Raw genomic sequence first — 16,956 nt, 5'->3', positions numbered from 1 at the left:
TCGGTGACTCCAGGGAACCTTTAATAATAAATATGCTGTATACTGACCAATAGTGTATGCCATGGAGGATACTGAGCCCACATCCACAGGAGGAAGTGGTGGTTTGAGGAGGTCACAATTCCTCGCCCAGGGGTACACCAAGAGTGAGCAACTGAAGTAGGACTCAAACCCAGGGCTTGGATTCCAAAACCCAGGCTCTTAACCATTGTGACACTGGCTGGTCCTGGCACATAGGGAGTGTTCCATATGGGGTAGCTAGGGGTGTGTTTTAATTATTAATAGGAGAGGGGAAGGCCTGATGACATGGGGGCTGGGGAGTGTCGATTGGGTTCAGTATAAGAAGTCCGTATAGCACAGAACATGGCTTCTGGACCAGACTGTCTAAGCCACTTAATAGCTGTGTGACTTTGGTCACATTGCTTAACCTCTCTGAGCCTTGTTAACCGTACTGCTGAGGTGTGATTTACGTACAGAGAGATGCATAACTCTGAAGTGCATACCTTAGTGAATTTTCACAAGGTGAACACACCATCAAGATAGAACATTATCACCACTCCAGAAAATTCCTTCTTGTTCCTTTCCAGTCAACACTCACCATACCCCACCTCCAGAGATACCACACTGTTCTGATGGCTATATCAGAATAGTTTTGCCTACTCTTGAACTTCATATAAATGGAATCAGGGAGAGTGAGCCTGACTTCCTTTATTCAACATAAGTTTTCAACATTCATCTGTGTTGTATGAACCAGTTGTTGATTTCTATTTATCTTCACTGTTGCAGATATCATTTGTTGTTGAGCCAGGTTTCCAAAGTGGCTGTATTGTTTTATACTCTAGCCAACAATGAATGACATTTCTTGCTTGAACCACAATTGTTGTATTGCAAAATGGGAATAAGAGGGTTACCCACTACAGAAAGGTGTTGTGGAGATTTTAATGCAGTTTTGTGTGTACAGGGTTTAGCGTGAGGCCTGGCACACAGGACTCCTTGGATGCTGGCCATTACTGTTACCGTGACTAAGGTTGCTGCCTGGGAGGCAAGGCTGAGGTGATAGCAGAGGGGGGTCGCTGGGAGCAGGTGGGGCTGATGTGCCCGGTGCCCATTTTCTCTGCTGCCTTCCTCAGGTGTGGAGCAGACCAAACAGTGCAAGGAGGAGCCCAAGGAAGAGAAGGTGGTGAAGCCAGAGAGTGTCCTGATCAAGCGGCGCCTGTCAGCCCAGGGCCAAGCCATCTCGGTGGTGGGCTCCCTGAGCTCCATGTCCACGCTGGAGGAAGAGGCGCCCCAGGCCAAGAGGAGGCCGGAGCCCATCATCCCTGTCACGCAGCCCCGGTGAGCTGTAGGGCCTGACTCTTGAGACTGTGTGCGCGTGTGTGTGTGTGCGTGTGTGTGTGAGAGAGAGAGACAGAGACAGAGAAGACAGTCTGGACTGGGGGGTCTGTCTGACTCCAGAACTGATCCCATCACCACTAAGCTTGAGTTGTTTTAATTTAAAACATCAGCTTTCTTATATCTACCACCAGGGTTGTGATAGTGTCTCTCTCACAAGCATCACGGGAGAATTAAATTAGTTCACAGTGATACATAATACAGTTAGAAAACTTGGGGTTAAAAGTTGTCATTATTGTAAAGCATTTAAAATGATTCCTAACAAGTCACGGGTGCTACTGGTTTTCTCATCATTGTCGTTATTACCTCCCTCGTTCCTTCCCCTCAGTCACACCTGCCTCCTGGGTGCTCCTTTAACAGCCAAGCAGGTCCCCACTCCAAGGCCTTCAAGCACTGTTCTCTGTGCTGGAAAGCTCATTCCCCACATACTTGTGTGTCTTGTTCCCTCGCTTCATTCCAGTCTCCTCACCAGTCACCTCCTCATAGAACCTTCCTTGAAAGCTTTAGAAAACACCATCCTCTTCCTTCCTCCTTCATCACTACTCAGTGCCCTGCTGTGCTTCAGTCGCTAGGGAATTAGGGTCCAGGGAGGGGTGTCCCTGTGTGGCCTGCTCAGTCCCTGGGCTGAGGCTGCAGAAGAGATGCTCCAAGTCACTGTGTCCCTGTCTCCACTCTCCCATATAGGTTGGCAGGTGCAGGCGGGCGTAAGAAAATCTTCCGTCTGAGCGACGTGCTAAAGCCCTTGACCGACGCCCAGGTGGAGGCCATGAAGCTAGGTGCCGTGAAGCGGATCCTGCGGGCTGAGAAGGCCGTGGCCTGCAGCGGTGCGGCCCAGGTGTGCCCCCTGCCCCCCAACCAGTCCTTTTGGTCCCACTCCCCAAATGAAGAGGCGGGCCCTGGGTCAAACCTACTCCAGACTTTGGGCTGGCTTTTGTCCAAGGCTCACCTCCCTCCATCCTCTGTAGACAACGCAATAGCAGCAGTTCCTCACTGGAGGAGGAGGAGGAAATGCTCAGAGGCACATGAGCTCTTAACACAGGGCCGGGAGGGAGAGCTCTGCAAGTGACGACTGCTGCGGTTCTGGATTTGGGATTCTGTGGTTGTCACTGTCATCATCCTCATAGTTTCGCTTCAGGCTTACATGGTTTAATTCCTGATTTCTTCCACTTGCTGGCTTTGTAATCTCAGTCAAGTGACTTTTTCCCTCATTGTTTTAAGTTTATTTTTAATATACCGAAGAGTTATGAATTGGAATCAACTTGATGGCAACAAGTTTTTGTTTGTTTTTTCTGTATGAAATAAGGAAGCCCTGGTGGTGCAATGGTTTTGTGCTCAGCTGCTAACCAAAAGGTCGGTGGTTCTAACCCCCCAGGCATCCCACTAAAGGACATGGCAGTCTGCTCTCATAAAGATTCCAGCCCAGGAAGCCTTTGGAGCAATTCCGCTGTCATGCAGGGTTGCTGTGAGTCGGAGTCGACTCTATGGCACGCTACAACATATGCACACACTCTGTTAAAAACTATTATCAGGCAGTACAGATGGAGTGAGTCTTCCTGGGCCACCCCCTGCATCCCAGCCCCCTCCCCAGAGCCGACCAGTGCACGAATTATGGGATTCCTCTAAGATCTTTTTCTGTGCGCTTAAGTACATGGAGAGTACGCCTAGAAACTCATCCTTTTATTCTGTGATGATTGCTTTGTTCTTCTCTTTCATTTTTTCACACAAACAGAACCCTGCTGGGCTTAAGGTTCGTCAGTTTGCCCTCTCCCTAACACTGGGTCAGGGCCAGGCTCTGCTGTGGGCCGGGCTCCACCATGGGTTGGCAGTCACTGAGCCTGGGCAGGGAGAGTTGCAGCGAGCGATGGTGTGGTGCCCCGACAGTGCCCACCCGCACACCAACACTCTCATTCGCCACCCCCAGGTGCGCATAAAGATCTTGGCCAGCCTGGTGACGCAGTTTGACTCAGGCCTAAAGGCTGAGGTCCTGTCCTTCATCCTGGAGGATGTACGGGCCCGCCTTGACCTGGCCTTTGCCTGGCTCTACCAGGAGTACAACTCCTACCTGGCGGCTGGCCCCTCGGGCAGCCTGGACAAGTACGAGGACTGTCTCATGCGCCTGCTCTCTGGCCTGCAGGAGAAGCCGGACCAGAAGGATGGGTGAGTGGGCAGTCCCTGCCCTTCCCCCGGGGTGCCTTGGCCTGGTCTCACCTTCCTATCCCCAAGAATCTCTCTCCTCTGTTCTCCCCCTTCCAGTTTCTAGCATCACTACCCCCAACCGGTCCTCCATGTGCCCGCCCAGGTCTCTCTTCTCCCCACCTCCCTCTCTGGAGGCAGGTGCTTGGCAGTGTTTTGGGCACGGCCCTGGGCTTGTCCCCCGGTCTGCCTCTTGCTCCTGGTGTGATCCGTGTCACTTAGCTCCTGGGCCTGTGCTTTCCTGTCGATAAATAACAGGCCTTCCTCCTCGGCTTGTTTTGAAGACTGACTTCCCTGCATCCCCATCCCTTGTTGGATCGGTTCTCCAGCTTCCTCACTCCTCTTGGTCTCCAGCTGACCCAGCTATTTTCCACACACAGCCCAGGTGATACTACATAATGTAAATCCCACCTTGCTATTTCCCTGAGAAAAACCTTCCAGGGTTCTCCATCGTTCTTGGGATAAAATACAGCCTCCCTGCTAAGGTCTTTGAGGCCTTGCACGATCTAACTCCTACCAACCTCTTCAGCTTCTTCTTTTGCCCTCTGTCCCCCAAATTTTAGCCCTACAGGCCTTCTGTCTGTTCCTTGAACATGCCAAGGACTTGGTACCTACTTCTCTCTCTACCTGGAATGTTCTCCTCCCCACTCTGCATGGCTGGCTCCTTCTCATCCACCAATGTCTACTCAAATGTTAGCCTCTAAGTGGCCTTCTGTGGCCACCATATCCAAGTTGGCCATGTCCTTCCCCATCCCACCATCATGGTCCTCTCCCATTTTTGCTTCATTCAAAGTACTTAAAACAGTCTGACATTTTACATTGATTTCTTTGTTCACTGCTTACCTTCCTCTCTAGACTGTAAGATCCATAAGGAAAAAGATGCTGTCTGTCTTAGTCACCTCCAGTTCCCAACCACTGGAACAGAGCCTTGTGTTCAGAGAATCTGTATTAAATGAATAGTTAGGAATCCCATTTTACAGAGGGGAGGATTTGGGTTGCAGGGAGGCAAAGTCTCAACCCTTGTCACCCAGACTCTGCAGCCAGTCTGCTCTGGGGGTTGAGCTGGCGATCTCTGAGAGCCCTGCCTGCTCTGAGCTACTGGGTGTCAGCAGGACTGGCTTTAGGGACCACTTCTCTGCAGCCTTTCCTTGTCCCTCCCTCCCTGGCAGGATCTTTACCAAGGTGGTGCTGGAGGCGCCCCTGATCACCGAGAGCGCCCTGGAGGTGATTCGCAAGTACTGCGAGGATGAGGTGAGGAAGGTGCTGCAGGGCTTCTCCACCAGGGTGCCCAGCAGCTGGGGGACAGGGCCCTGCCCTTGGGGGTACAAAGGGTACACAGCCTACACCTTCTGGCAGGGGCCCTTTGAGGGACCGGGCCCTTTGTCCAGGTTCCAGATCTGAATGGAGACAGAAGGGAGGCAACACAGACAGATCTCCAAGGCACCCTGCGAGTGGACTGGATTCTGGTGTCATCCCATCTCCTCACACTCCCTCCAGCCCTCTGGCTGGTGTGGGTCTGGGGCAGACTGAATGGTGGGAATATAATGGTGGGGATGCTAGGCCTGGCTCATGACCCCTCGCCCTCCCACAGAGCCGCACCTACCTGGGCATGTCCACTCTCCGAGACCTGATCTTCAAGCGTCCGTCCCGCCAGTTCCAGTACTTGCATGTCCTGCTAGACCTCAGCTCCCACGAGAAGGACAAGGTGATCCCCCGGCCTGCCGCCACTGTCCGGGCTGGGCCGTACTCAAGCCAGCTATTTACGAAACCCTTTCTCCATCCTCATCGTCCAGCCCAGCCTCTTCATGCCCCCATGAAAGTTTCTTCTGGCAAGAGTTGGGGTTTTTGTCCCGCCAGTTTGCAATGGTATGAAGCAGCTGGTACTAGGGCTGCTGTGCTTGCCCCTTCTTGCAGTGTACACACACCCCTCCCCAGGAAGGGCAGCCCATTCTTGGTCTCGCTCCACCAGTGTGGTGAGCTCTTAAGGCCTGGCCCTGGGCTGGGAACTGACCCCCAGCAGAGAGCGAGAACACAGTACTCAGTGCTGTTAGCCCACGAGCACACGAACTGCGGGAGCCCCAGGGAGAGGTCTGGCCATCCAGCTGGGGTATGGGTAAGGGAGGTGGTTCAAGGAGGGCTTCCTGGAGGAGGGGATGTGTGAGCCAGGACCTCTCTAGGCAGAGGGAACAGCACATGCTGGGGTTGACTGGGGAGCTTTGACCCATCCCTCCTCCAGCCTTCGCCAGACTCCTACCCTGGTATCCTGTGTCACTGAGTGTGCCTTCCTGCCCTGGCCCTGGCCCTGTTATGCTGTGAGGACTCAGCAGTGACACCACCAGCCCTTGCCCTTCCTGCTGCCAGTAGGCAATGGCTGAGTGACACAGGATTTAGCCAGCTTTGGAGAAGTGGTGGTGGCAGACAGGCATTCCAGGCAGGGATGTGCCAAGGCTCCTGTGCTGTGTCTCAAAGCCAGGGAGTGTGTGTCACTTTTAGGAAGTGAGGAAGCTTGGTCTGGGGGGAGTGTAGCAGGCAAGGCAAGGAACAATAGGAGATACGCTAAAGAGGTGGACAGCCAGCTCCTGAAGACGTGAGTCAGGCCTGGATTGTCCTTTCCTGAGCTACTGGCAGCCTTGGGCACAGGCACCTCAGCCTGGTTGGGGCCTTCCTCAGGCTCTGGCTGTTTTCACACTCGAGGTCTAAGCCGAGAAGAGCAGCCGCCTCCCCACCCCGACTCCATCGCGCCCCTCTCCCCTCAGGTACGTTCCCAGGCCCTGCTCTTCATCAAGCGCATGTACGAGAAGGAGCAGCTGCGAGAGTACGTGGAGAAATTCGCCCTCAACTACCTGCAGCTCCTGGTCCACCCCAACCCGCCGTCTGTGCTGTTTGGCGCCGACAAGGACACAGGTTTGGTGCAGGTTCATCAGATGGTACTGAGCAGCTGCCACGTCCCAGGCTCGGGGCTGGGCTTTGGGAGCGGAGATGAATGGGTGCCGAGCCGGTCCAGACCACTAGGGAAGACAACTAGATGACAAAGGCGGAGTCAGCAGGGTCGGGATGGGGAACCAGTGGGCTGTGGGAGCCCAGACGGGGCACCTAGCTTAGCCTGGGGGACATGGAGGGCTTCTTGGAGAAGGTGATTTGTGAGCCAGGACCTGATAGGCAGGTAGGTGTCTAATTTCTCAGCAAAACCTCGAGTGCCCTAGAGTCACAGATGGGGGGACCCAGGCTCCAAGTAAATGCACCATTAAATGGGGGGGCCCAGTGCTGGGACAGGGAAGCACAGGGTTCTGAGAATACAGGAGACCTGTCCCACAGGGTGAGTGGGTACAAAAAAGAAGTTGGGAAGCTGCATTCCAGGCAAAGGGAACAGCATGTGCAAAGGCTCAGAACTGTGGGGGTCTTGGGGAGCTGAGTGTGACCAGAGCAAGCGAGTAGCCAGGCAGGGGCTCCCCAACCAGGGCCACGCAGGTAGTACAGGCAAGGAGCTTGGCCGTTACCCTGAGGGCACGGGGCAGACAGGGAAGGATTCTGAGCAGAGAGACAGGGTCAGAGTTGACTCGAGGAAGATGGCTGGATTGGAAGTCAAAGACAGGAGGTGGGAATTCAGTGTGGAGGCTTCTCAGAGCGGGGAGGGTCCTGATGATCACCCTGGGGTGGGATCGGCCTGCCCCAGAACAGCTGGCATCCCAGTTCTGGCCCCCTCCTCTGCCTGCCCCCTCCTCTCGAGAACTGGCAGACACTGGGGGCTGGAGGGGTTTGGAGGAACATGGGGGCCAGCCTGACCCCTGCCCTGCCCACAGAGGTGGCCGCACCCTGGACCGAGGAGACAGTGAAGCAGTGTCTCTACCTCTACCTGGCCCTCCTGCCTCAGAACCACAAGCTTATCCACGAGCTGGCGGCTGTGTACACGGAGGCCATCGCAGACATCAAGCGGACAGTGCTGAGAGTCATCGAGCAGCCGGTGAGGCCCCGAGCCCTTTCCCTGCTCGCTCTCTCCACCTCAGCATGTGCTCAGCAGGGAGGGTGGCCACCCCTGGGCTGAGTGGCTCTGTACCTTACGGGATGCCCTCATGTCCATCAGTTTTGGGAACACAATGGGGCGCCTGGTGGATAAGAACCTGGAGTTGGCCAGACTTGGGTTCATACCCTGAGCTCGTCAGTAAACCGGGGGTGATAACTCAGCTCCCCCAGGCTTTTGCAAGGATCTGGTGAAGAGCTGCCGGCCTTCCCTGCATAGCTAATGGGAATCCTTAGCTGCCTTCCAAGAAGTCCTTCCTCTCCCGTCCCTGGAGCTGCAGGGTCCCCCACCCTCTACCATGAGAAGCACCTCACTCACAGACTTGCACCCGGAATTCAGAACTACTGCCCTTCCAATCGGCAGCAGGATTTGAAACCACTTTTTTATGTCTCTACCTGAGACATTTTCATTACAGAAATGTTCGAACATTTCAAACATAAACAGGGAGAGAACGTTGCCACCCAGATTCAACAGCACCCTTGCCTGTAAAATGGGGCTAGTAGGATTGCTGTGAGGGTGAAGCAGATGGTTCTCCCCATGCTCAGGGTGAGCCAGCTACAGCCTATAGAGAAGTGAGCTCATGAACTGGGAGCTCCTAGAGGCCAGAGCTGTCGGCCTCAGTCACGATCCTAAATGTCTGTTGTGGAAGGAAGAAGTGAGCGTCCAGTACCCAGGCCCCGCCCTGTGTCTGGTGCTCAAGGCCGGCAGGCTCTGGAAGCCCTGGTCTGAGCCTGCAGCTGAGCTGGGGTGATGGTGTCATGAAAGGTGGGCAGGCAGGGGTCACTGATGCCTGGGGAAACCAGAAGACTTTTCACCAAGGAATTGAGGCACAAGGTCAGGTTATAAGCAGAGAAAGGAAGGAGCTGGATGAGGTTGGATCCAGTGAGATTGGGTGCAAGAGACAAGACGCTCCTGTGTCCCCAGCGACCCTGCCCCTGACACCCTGGACTCCCCTGAGCTCTCACCCTGGCCCTCATCCTGGGTGCCTTTGTCCTCCTGTTTGCGCAGCCCCTGCCCCAGGCCTCCCCTCTCATCCCCGTCTCTACCTGTAGATCCGAGGAATGGGCATGAACTCACCAGAGCTGCTCCTGCTGGTGGAGAACTGTCCCAAAGGGGCGGAGACACTGGTCACCCGATGTCTGCACAGCCTCACAGACAAAGGTGCCCCCCAGGAAGCCTCCCCATCCTTTTCCTTCACCTCCTGGCCTTGCCCACAGTCACCCCTGCCTGGCCTTCCCATGACCTGGGGCTGAGAACCACTGGGTCCCGAGATCAGTGGGCCTCTTGTGGGTCTCTCCCCATCTTTCGACCTCCGTTTCTCCATCTTGAACAGTGTGTTGCTAACTGCATTTGAGAAACCAAGGGCCAAAACACACCTGAAATTGAGGTGTCCCCCCAACACCCTACCCCATCCCTCCTCCCTCCTAGTACGCACCCCAAGTCCCAACACCTGTCCTCCTGCCTCTCGTTCTGCCTGCAGTCCCTCCCTCCCCAGAGCTGGTGAAGCGAGTCCGGGACCTATACCACAAGCGCCTGCCTGACGTCCGCTTCCTCATCCCCGTGCTCAATGGTCTGGAGAAGGTAGGGTGCGGGGACGCCCCACTGCCCTCGCTGGACAGGGCCAGCAGCAGATCAGCTCGCTTCCTGCAGTAGTTGAGCCAGAGGCAAAAAGAGAAGGTGGGATGATATCTAGCTTCTGGTCCGAAATCCTAGAAGCGCCCAACACCGAGGTACCCCAGAATGCTATGAGCTCTGCCTCATCCTTCTCTGTGACCTCAAGCAAGTCACTTACCCTCCCTGAGCCTCCATTCCCTCATCTGCAGATGAGCTCTGCTGGCGCAGTAAACGCTCGACTGCTAACCAAAAGGTTGGTGGTTCGAACCTACCCAGCAGCTCTGTGGGAGGAAAACCTGGAGAACTGCTCCAGTAAAGATGACAGCCTAGAAAACCCTATGGGGCAGCTCCGCTCTGTCATGTGGGTGCGCTGTGAGTCGAAATTAACAGCATCTAACAACAAAATGAGGATCACAGTGCCTCTCTCCCCCATCTTATCCTGAGGCCTGAGTGAAACATGTAGTGAGCCCCTCCCCTTGAGCATGTCCTTCCCTGACCAGGTCTTTTCCCTAACGGCTGTGGGGCCTTGCGTGAGCCTCTAGGGCCCCATCTGTAGTCAGCAAGAGAGTATGGGTGTGTGGTGGTTCCCCTGGCCCGTGGGATGTGCTACGTGGAGGGACTCAGGAGGGGAATAACATGACAGGGGCATGTTGGGCCCAGTGAGCTGAGGAGAAAGCCCAGCCCCAAGGGGCAGAGGGAATGGTGAGAGAAAGAAAGCATTGGAGGGGTTTGGTGTGGCCAGATCCTGCCCCTCCACTCCCCAGGGCAAGCAGAGGAGGCAGCTTGTAGGGGAGGGGGTGTATCTGACCTGCCCCCTGTCCTTCTCCCTGTAGAAAGAGGTGATCCAGGCCCTGCCCAAACTCATCAAACTCAACCCCATCGTGGTGAAAGAGGTCTTCAACCGCCTGCTGGGCACCCAGCACGGTAGGTGATGCCCCACTCAGCCAGTACAGTTCCCTCCCCCTTGGGTCCCTGTGCCCAGACTCCTCCCTCAGGTCTCCACCGCACCCCCAGCCATGTAGGAGGTGAGGTGGGGAGTGCGGGGGTAGCTGATGCCATCTCTAGGGGCTGCCCCCAGATACACTGTCTGAACGTCTGCTCCAGAGCACTGGCAGCCCTCCTCTGGCAGTGGGGACGGTGGCTTCATCTGTGCTGGGCCCTGCCCCTGGCTGAGCCAGTTACTGCTGTGTTTCCTCTCCAAGTGCCTCCCTGTCCAGGACCCAACTATCCTCCAAGGCACCCTCAGCCTCGGGCTCCACCCCTGCCTTTCTTCAGGTCTTGCCTGAGCCCCTCACGCTGTGGATGACAGGCATTTGGTCTGACACGAGGCTTTGGGGTACATTTTAAAAAAAGAAAGAGTGAAGCACTCAACTTAGGAAAATGACCAAGTCAGTTAAAAATGGATTCCTTGCCTCACACCCCAGTGGCTGGTACCAGGGCAGGAGTGAGGCTAGCTAGAGCTCCACAGGTAACCTGATGATTTGGGGGAAAAAAAAAAAAAAAGGACAAGTGTCTGAGAACATAAAACGGCAACATCCGAGCACCATCTCCCCCAGCTTCCTTCCCCGCAGGGCCCACTCCACCAGGACCCCTGGGCTGTGGAAGGTTCCAGACAATGGTTTGCAAGTCCACTGCCTGGCCCCATCCTGTCCTGTCCAGTAAATGCCCATGAGCGTATGTGCTGTGAGGCTAGTTCTGGGGACTCAGGGGTGGGGCCCCATCCTAGCCCTGCCCTCTTGGGTGCACAGCCCAGTGAGGGACAGAAATACCTTTAACCTGCTTGGTGTTGCTTTAAAGAGGGTAGGAGCCCTATATGGGCAAGGAGGGGAGTGAGATGAAGGCCTTAGGCTCCCAGAGGAAGTCCTCTCATCCTGCTTCCTCTTCTTGTGCTCTCAGTCTCTTTCTTCCCCAACTCCAACCTTTTGTCCCCAGGCCCTCTCTAAGCAGACAAGAGTCTTGTCTTCATTCACTGTGTCCAGTCTGGGGAGCTCGGACCTATCTCTTCACCTCAACTTCTGTGCTGTTTCCTCCCCCCACCCCCGTCTCACCCGCTGCAGGTGAAGGGAACTCCGCCCTGTCCCCCCTGAACCCTGGAGAGCTTCTGATCGCATTACACAACATCGACACGGTGAAGTGCGACATGAAGTCTATCATCAAAGGTGAGGCGCTGTCCCCCACAACAGGTACCCACAGGCCTCCCTCGCTGGGATCCGCCAAGTTGGAGATTGTGCTTCCTGCGGCCCCGCCTCAGAGCTCCAGAAAGCTCTCCTGCCTGTCCTTCCCACCTTTCTCTCTTTCCCCATCTAAGGACCCAGTGCCCTGCTAGGCACTGGCACAGAGTAGCCCAGGAGAAATGTGGGGCGTGCCTTCCTCCCCTAGCCCCGGCCAAGGGACAGAGGGAGCAAACCCCACAGCTGAGCAGGCTTAGAGTCCCAGCTGGCAAGCAGATTGATTCGGGACTTGAACCCGGAGAGCTGTGCACCTAGGCACTTCTAGACTGAGAATAGAGTCCACGTCCAACCTGGGCCCTAAGGCAGGGGAGCAGCTCTGGGTGGCTGTGGCCATCTACAGTATCACGGTAGTGTCATTCACCAAGAGTTTATTCTCAGCCAGCCTCTCCCCGAGTGCCTTGCAGGCCTGCTCCTGCTGAACCCTCGCCACACAGTCTGGTAAGTATGATGATGGGAAACAGAGGCTCCAGAGGTTAAGTAACTTGCCCAGGGTCACACAGCTGCTAAGTGGTGTAGTGGAAAAATACAGACTCTGAAGTCAAATGAACCTGAGTTGGAATCTCCGCTGTCCCTGTTCCACCTACATGAAGCACCTGGGGCCTCGGGACCGCCGCCCTGAGAAGGCCTCTCCTCAGTTCCCCAGCGCTCCCCTCCATCCCTCTCCCCAGGGTCAGCCTTTCCCACCCAGGTGGAGGCCCTTACTGTCACCCTCTCTACTCAGAAGAAAACTTTTCTTTGATTCTTCCTCTATTGGAAAAGAAGAACGAGGAGGAAGAGTTCCTTCTGTGGCTACATAGTTTCGTGTTAGCCTGAAATGGCTTCTTCAGCTATTGATTAGCCTTCCTCAGCAAGTTCTTTCAGAAACTGGGTGTCAGGTCAAGAGAGGGACTGGGAGAGGTTCAAGTCCATATTCAGGCTGGAAGGGGAAAGACATTGAACAGAGGGGCAGTAGGTTAAGATCTGGGTAATGGAAAGTGCTAGTCCTGGAGTGTGGTCTGTTGGGCGCCCAGAGCGAAGTTAGGAACCCACTCCCAAGAACAGTATGCTCACACAGTTTGTGTGCAGTTTTAGGGGACTCATGGGTACCCCTCACAAAGCCCACTCGGACCCAGCTCTAAAGCCTCTGCTCTGCCCAGCCCCCCATGGTACGTGGAAGAGGCAAGGCCCAGGGAGAGAGAGGGCTTTGCCGCGGGTCACACGGGCCTTGGAGGTGTCAGCAAGTCCTGCCCCATCCTTTTCTCACAAGGAGCCCTTAGCATGGCCTTTTTCTCCCTGGGCCCACACACAGCCTCCATCCCTGCTGAGTTCTCAGCAGCCCTCCAGCCAGTCTTCCACCTGCTATTCATTTCCCCAGTCTGGCCTGTTCCTGTTCCCAGCACATATATGTTTTTCTCCTGCTCGAGTACTACAGCAAGTCCTGCTTGTGCTAGGAGCCCCCTGTACTCGAAGTTCTAGGGTGACAAAAGCCCAGTGTTTTTGTGTGGCCCTTGAGTCCCCAGTGCCTGATCATGTATACACAGGCGTTCCTGGCACTCACACCTTCCAGAGGCCCCCCTCTCTGTGGTGAATGCTTCTGTAACTAGACCTGCCCCAGTGCTCTGCTGGTCAACTAAGAAAACTGTCCTGCTGCTGTCTGTGCTTTCCTGGGGCTCACAGTCCGTCGCAGAGACAGACCTGTACCCACACAGTGACAACCAGAGTGGGTGGGCCTGGGTTGGGGGTGCCAGACAGCCTGAGTGTGGGGCATCAGGGAGGGCTTCCTGGAGGAGTCACCAGAGCTGAGCCCACTGAGGGATGAGTAGGGGTGAGCTGGCAGGGAGGAGATGGTCCAGGAGAAAGGAATAACAACTACAGAGTCAAGGGATGCAGGGTTGAACTGGCTGGATTTTAGGGCTTGGGGCAGGGGCCTGATCTAGAGATGAAGTGAGCCTGGAGCCAGTAGGAAACCACACAGGTCTCAGGCCACAGGGGTGGGCAGGTAGACTTGATCTCTAGAGGCCCCAGAGTGGAGGATGGCTTAGAGAACTATGTAGGGGGCCTGGGAGAGAGCTGAGGGGAGGTAGGTTCTGGAAGCATGAAGAGGCAGAGCAGGCAGGGCCCAGTGACCCCCTGTGAGGAGGAAGAGGAGGTGCTTCCTGGCTTTCTGGCAGGTTGTCTCTGGCACAGTCCTCACCATCTGCACTCTCACTCCTCTGCCCCTTTGGCCTAGAGCCCCAGCCTGCTCTCTGCCTGCCTCTCTATAATACTTTCAATCCCCCAGCTTCCCGCTCCGGTCCTCCCATTCCTTATAGGCACTCCCACCCCATCCTGCTCCCAATTTGCCTCTCAAGGATCAGGGGCCTCTCTTCTGGCTCAATAAAGACTTCCTGGCCAACACACTCACATGGCAAGTCGTGTTTGGGGAATAAGGGGTCCCGAGGCAACTCCTGGGGTCTCCCATTAGCACAGGAAATCAGGGTACCACTCCTCACTCCTGAGGGAACAGACCCCAAGGCCTGCCCTGGTCTGCCCATCTTGGTTGCTGTGTGGTGCCAGCCCTCCTTGGGCCCTTCCCTTCCCGGCCCTGGGTACAGAGTTGGGGTGCTCATCCTAGGCCCAGACCTCGTTCTCTTGCGCCTTCCTTCCTTTCAACTCTACCGTCTCTGCATCCCCTACATAACCCTAGGCAGGGTGTCCTCCCCATCATCCTGGCAGAGTGCAAGCCTTCTGGCCTGGCCAGGGTTGGGGAGTGGCAGTCCCTTGAACAGCCTGAAGGTGGCAAGACATCTCTTTACCCTGTGGTGGAGTTTTAAGGAAGTCAGCAGCTGCCTGTCCTCCCCAGGGGGAGGGACTGTCCCACCCCTGTCAAGCCAGAATGGGTCTCCGGGGGTTGGCAATGTCTCCCTCCCACCAGCCTTTGAGAGGGCTGTCCCGCAAAGAGAAGGGGCCAGGGTCTCCCCACTGCACTCAGCATGGGGTTTTCCAAGGGCTGGGCCAATATCCCCTCAGAAGAGGGCCTGTGCTGGGCAGGGGTGTCTTCCTGTCTGGTCAGGAGCTTCAGCAAGTCAGGGCTGGGGCTTCCCTCATGGGCAGACCACAAGGCTGAGGCTGTTGGAGGGTGTGGGCTCCCACCTCTCGGGACAGCTGGGCAGAGAGGACAGGCCCGCTTTCTGGCCTCCTGACAGCGACCAACCTGTGCTTCGCTGAGCGGAACGTGTACACGTCGGAGGTGCTGGCCGTGGTGATGCAGCAGCTGATGGAGCAGAGCCCCCTGCCCATGCTGCTCATGAGGACCGTCATCCAGTCCCTGACCATGTATCCCCGGCTGGGGGGCTTCGTCATGAACATCCTGTCCCGCCTCATCATGAAGCAGGTAACCACCCATCCTCATGTGGGTGTTTCCAGCCTCTGCCTTCCTCCCCTCCCCCACCCCAGAGGGAGCCCGGATGAGGAGGCTCTCCAGGACTGCCCAGCCCTCAGCCCTGCCTCCTGCCAAGTCAAGGCAGGGCCCAGGGATCTGGGGTTCAGACACCTAAAGGGTAGAGACATGAGTGCTGGTGTAGGGGTGAGAGAGGTGCTAGACTCCAGAGACAGGCACCCAAGAAAGGCATGGCTGCCTCCCCACACAGCGCACTGGAGGATGGCCCAGTTTGTCAAGAGAAGCTGCAACTCTGGGTTCTCAGAAAATACCTCGGTGCAACAGAAAGCAAGCCCCAGTCTGGATGTGGCCCACAGGTGGCCACTGTGCAGTACCTGGCCCCGAGGTTACAATGGAACAGACAGGCCTGGGCTCAGGTTTCGGTTCCACCTCTTTAACACCTATGGGACCCCAGACAAGTCCCCATACGTTCCTGGGCCCTGTCTGTGTGACAGGGCCATCTCGACCTCCCAGTGCCCCTCCCAGTGCCGTGTCCTCACAAAGCACGAGAGTGCTGTGAGAGGACAGCTCTCAACACTCCTGCCCTTTTCCCAATTACCCTCCTTCTCCAGCGCCTGGTTGAGGGAAGAGGAGGCTGCCCAGCAGGAGGCCAGGCCATGGAGCCTGAAGAGTCTATGATCTCTGTGACTGTGGGGATTTTGGCACCTCAGGGCCCCATTCTGGCCCCTTCCTGGCACAGTCTCTCGCCAGGTTCTGAGGCTGGGGGGCTGCCCACCTCCCTCACAGCCGCTCTCCCCTATCCATCCAGGTGTGGAAGTACCCCAAGGTGTGGGAGGGCTTCATCAAGTGCTGCCAGCGCACCAAGCCCCAAAGCTTCCAGGTCATCCTGCAGCTGCCGCCCCAGCAGCTGGACGCTGTATTTGACAAGTGCCCTGAGCTCCGCGAGCCCCTGCTGGCCCATGTCCGCTCATTCACACCCCACCAGGTACCCCAGGGATCTCAGGGACTGGCTGGGGTGGCCAGAGGGGAGCCCTGCACTGCTACAGGTCCCTGGCTTTGGGGTGCGCAAGAGGGGTCCCCAGCGAGAGCTCCCCACAGTGCCCCATCCTGCTCTTCACCTGTTCTAGCAAGCACACATCCCCAACTCCATCATGGCCATCCTGGAGGCCAGTGGCAAGCAGGAGCCGGAGGCCAAGGAGGCACCTGCGGGGCCCCTGGAAGAGGTGAGGCTTCTGCAGCCCTCCCTCCCACGACGCCCTCCCCACCCCAAGAGGATGCTCCTGCTCAGGGGTGGGCTGGGGGGACAGCTGCTCGGCATTCCCTGTGGCCACAGTGAAGCTGCTGCTGCCCTGCCCCCTACCATCCGCCTACCTCCGCCCTCTCACCAGCCCACGTAGTCTCTTCTTTCCCCACCTACCACTCTGAGAGCAGCCGGGTCCGCCCAGCACTCACCCAAGCTGCGCATCTCTGTGCCCCTTCCCACATCCAGGATGACCTGGAACCCCTGGCCCTGGCGCCGGCCCCGGCCCCAGCCCCCCGGCCCCCTCAGGACCTCATCGGCCTACGGCTGGCCCAGGAAAAGGCCCTAAAGCGGCAGCTGGAGGAGGAACAGAAGCTGAAGCCGGGAGGAGCAGGGGTCTCTTCCTCCTCCGCCGCCTCCTCTTCCTCGGCACGGCCAGGCCCTCCCCCACCCGAGGAAGCCATGGATTTCCGGGAGGAGGGGTCCGAGTGCGAGACCCCCGCCATCTTCATCAGCAAGGACGATGACTTGGGGCTGACCGAAGCCGCGCTCCTGGACACGAGTCTTGAGGGCCCCTTACCCAAGGTAGAAACGGTCGCCTCAGAGAGGCAAAGGAGGACACAAGCCAGGGCCCCCGGGTGATGTTTGTGCGCTCGGTTCCCAAGCTGGTGAGGGTAGGGCCTGAAGGAAAGCTGAGAGGTGGGACTGCCCTATCACTGACCAGCTCCCTTTGTCACCAGGAGGCAGCAGCAGCGGGTGGGCTGACCGCAAAGGAGGAGCGGAGCCCCCAGACCCTTGGCCCTGCCGGAGAAGACACCGTGAAGACCCCCAGCCCAGCCACCGAGGAAGCCGGGGAGCCCGAGATCAAGGGAAACAGTTGACCGGGCTTGGGAGGGGCGCGGTGTGGGCGGGC

The 16,956-nt window shown here is 56.8% G+C and overlaps 1 protein-coding gene across 2 annotated transcripts in view; it reads left to right on the top strand.

The window, feature by feature from the left end:
• SYMPK (symplekin scaffold protein) overlaps positions 1 to 16,948 on the top strand; it is a 36,900-nt gene extending 19,952 nt beyond the window's left edge. For both annotated transcript variants that reach the window (XM_064293849.1, XM_023543180.2), the window contains exons 12-27: positions 1,128 to 1,332; positions 2,074 to 2,224; positions 3,311 to 3,546; positions 4,752 to 4,833; positions 5,174 to 5,287; positions 6,339 to 6,486; positions 7,383 to 7,543; positions 8,653 to 8,761; positions 9,081 to 9,181; positions 10,048 to 10,138; positions 11,272 to 11,373; positions 14,610 to 14,797; positions 15,612 to 15,788; positions 15,931 to 16,026; positions 16,293 to 16,628; positions 16,784 to 16,948. In XM_064293849.1, the coding sequence (XP_064149919.1) occupies positions 1,128 to 1,332; positions 2,074 to 2,224; positions 3,311 to 3,546; positions 4,752 to 4,833; positions 5,174 to 5,287; positions 6,339 to 6,486; positions 7,383 to 7,543; positions 8,653 to 8,761; positions 9,081 to 9,181; positions 10,048 to 10,138; positions 11,272 to 11,373; positions 14,610 to 14,797; positions 15,612 to 15,788; positions 15,931 to 16,026; positions 16,293 to 16,628; positions 16,784 to 16,924 (2,438 nt within the window). In that variant the 3' untranslated portion in view covers positions 16,925 to 16,948. The remainder of the gene's footprint in view (positions 1 to 1,127; positions 1,333 to 2,073; positions 2,225 to 3,310; positions 3,547 to 4,751; positions 4,834 to 5,173; positions 5,288 to 6,338; positions 6,487 to 7,382; positions 7,544 to 8,652; positions 8,762 to 9,080; positions 9,182 to 10,047; positions 10,139 to 11,271; positions 11,374 to 14,609; positions 14,798 to 15,611; positions 15,789 to 15,930; positions 16,027 to 16,292; positions 16,629 to 16,783) is intronic.
• The last annotated feature ends 8 nt before the right edge of the window (positions 16,949 to 16,956 follow it).

The sequence above is a fragment of the Loxodonta africana genome, chromosome 11 (genome assembly GCF_030014295.1).
Source record: "Loxodonta africana isolate mLoxAfr1 chromosome 11, mLoxAfr1.hap2, whole genome shotgun sequence".
In the NCBI taxonomy this organism is placed as follows: Eukaryota; Metazoa; Chordata; class Mammalia; order Proboscidea; family Elephantidae; genus Loxodonta; species Loxodonta africana.
Note: the sequence above shows the minus strand (reverse complement) of the source record. Positions and strands in the feature narration are given on the sequence as shown.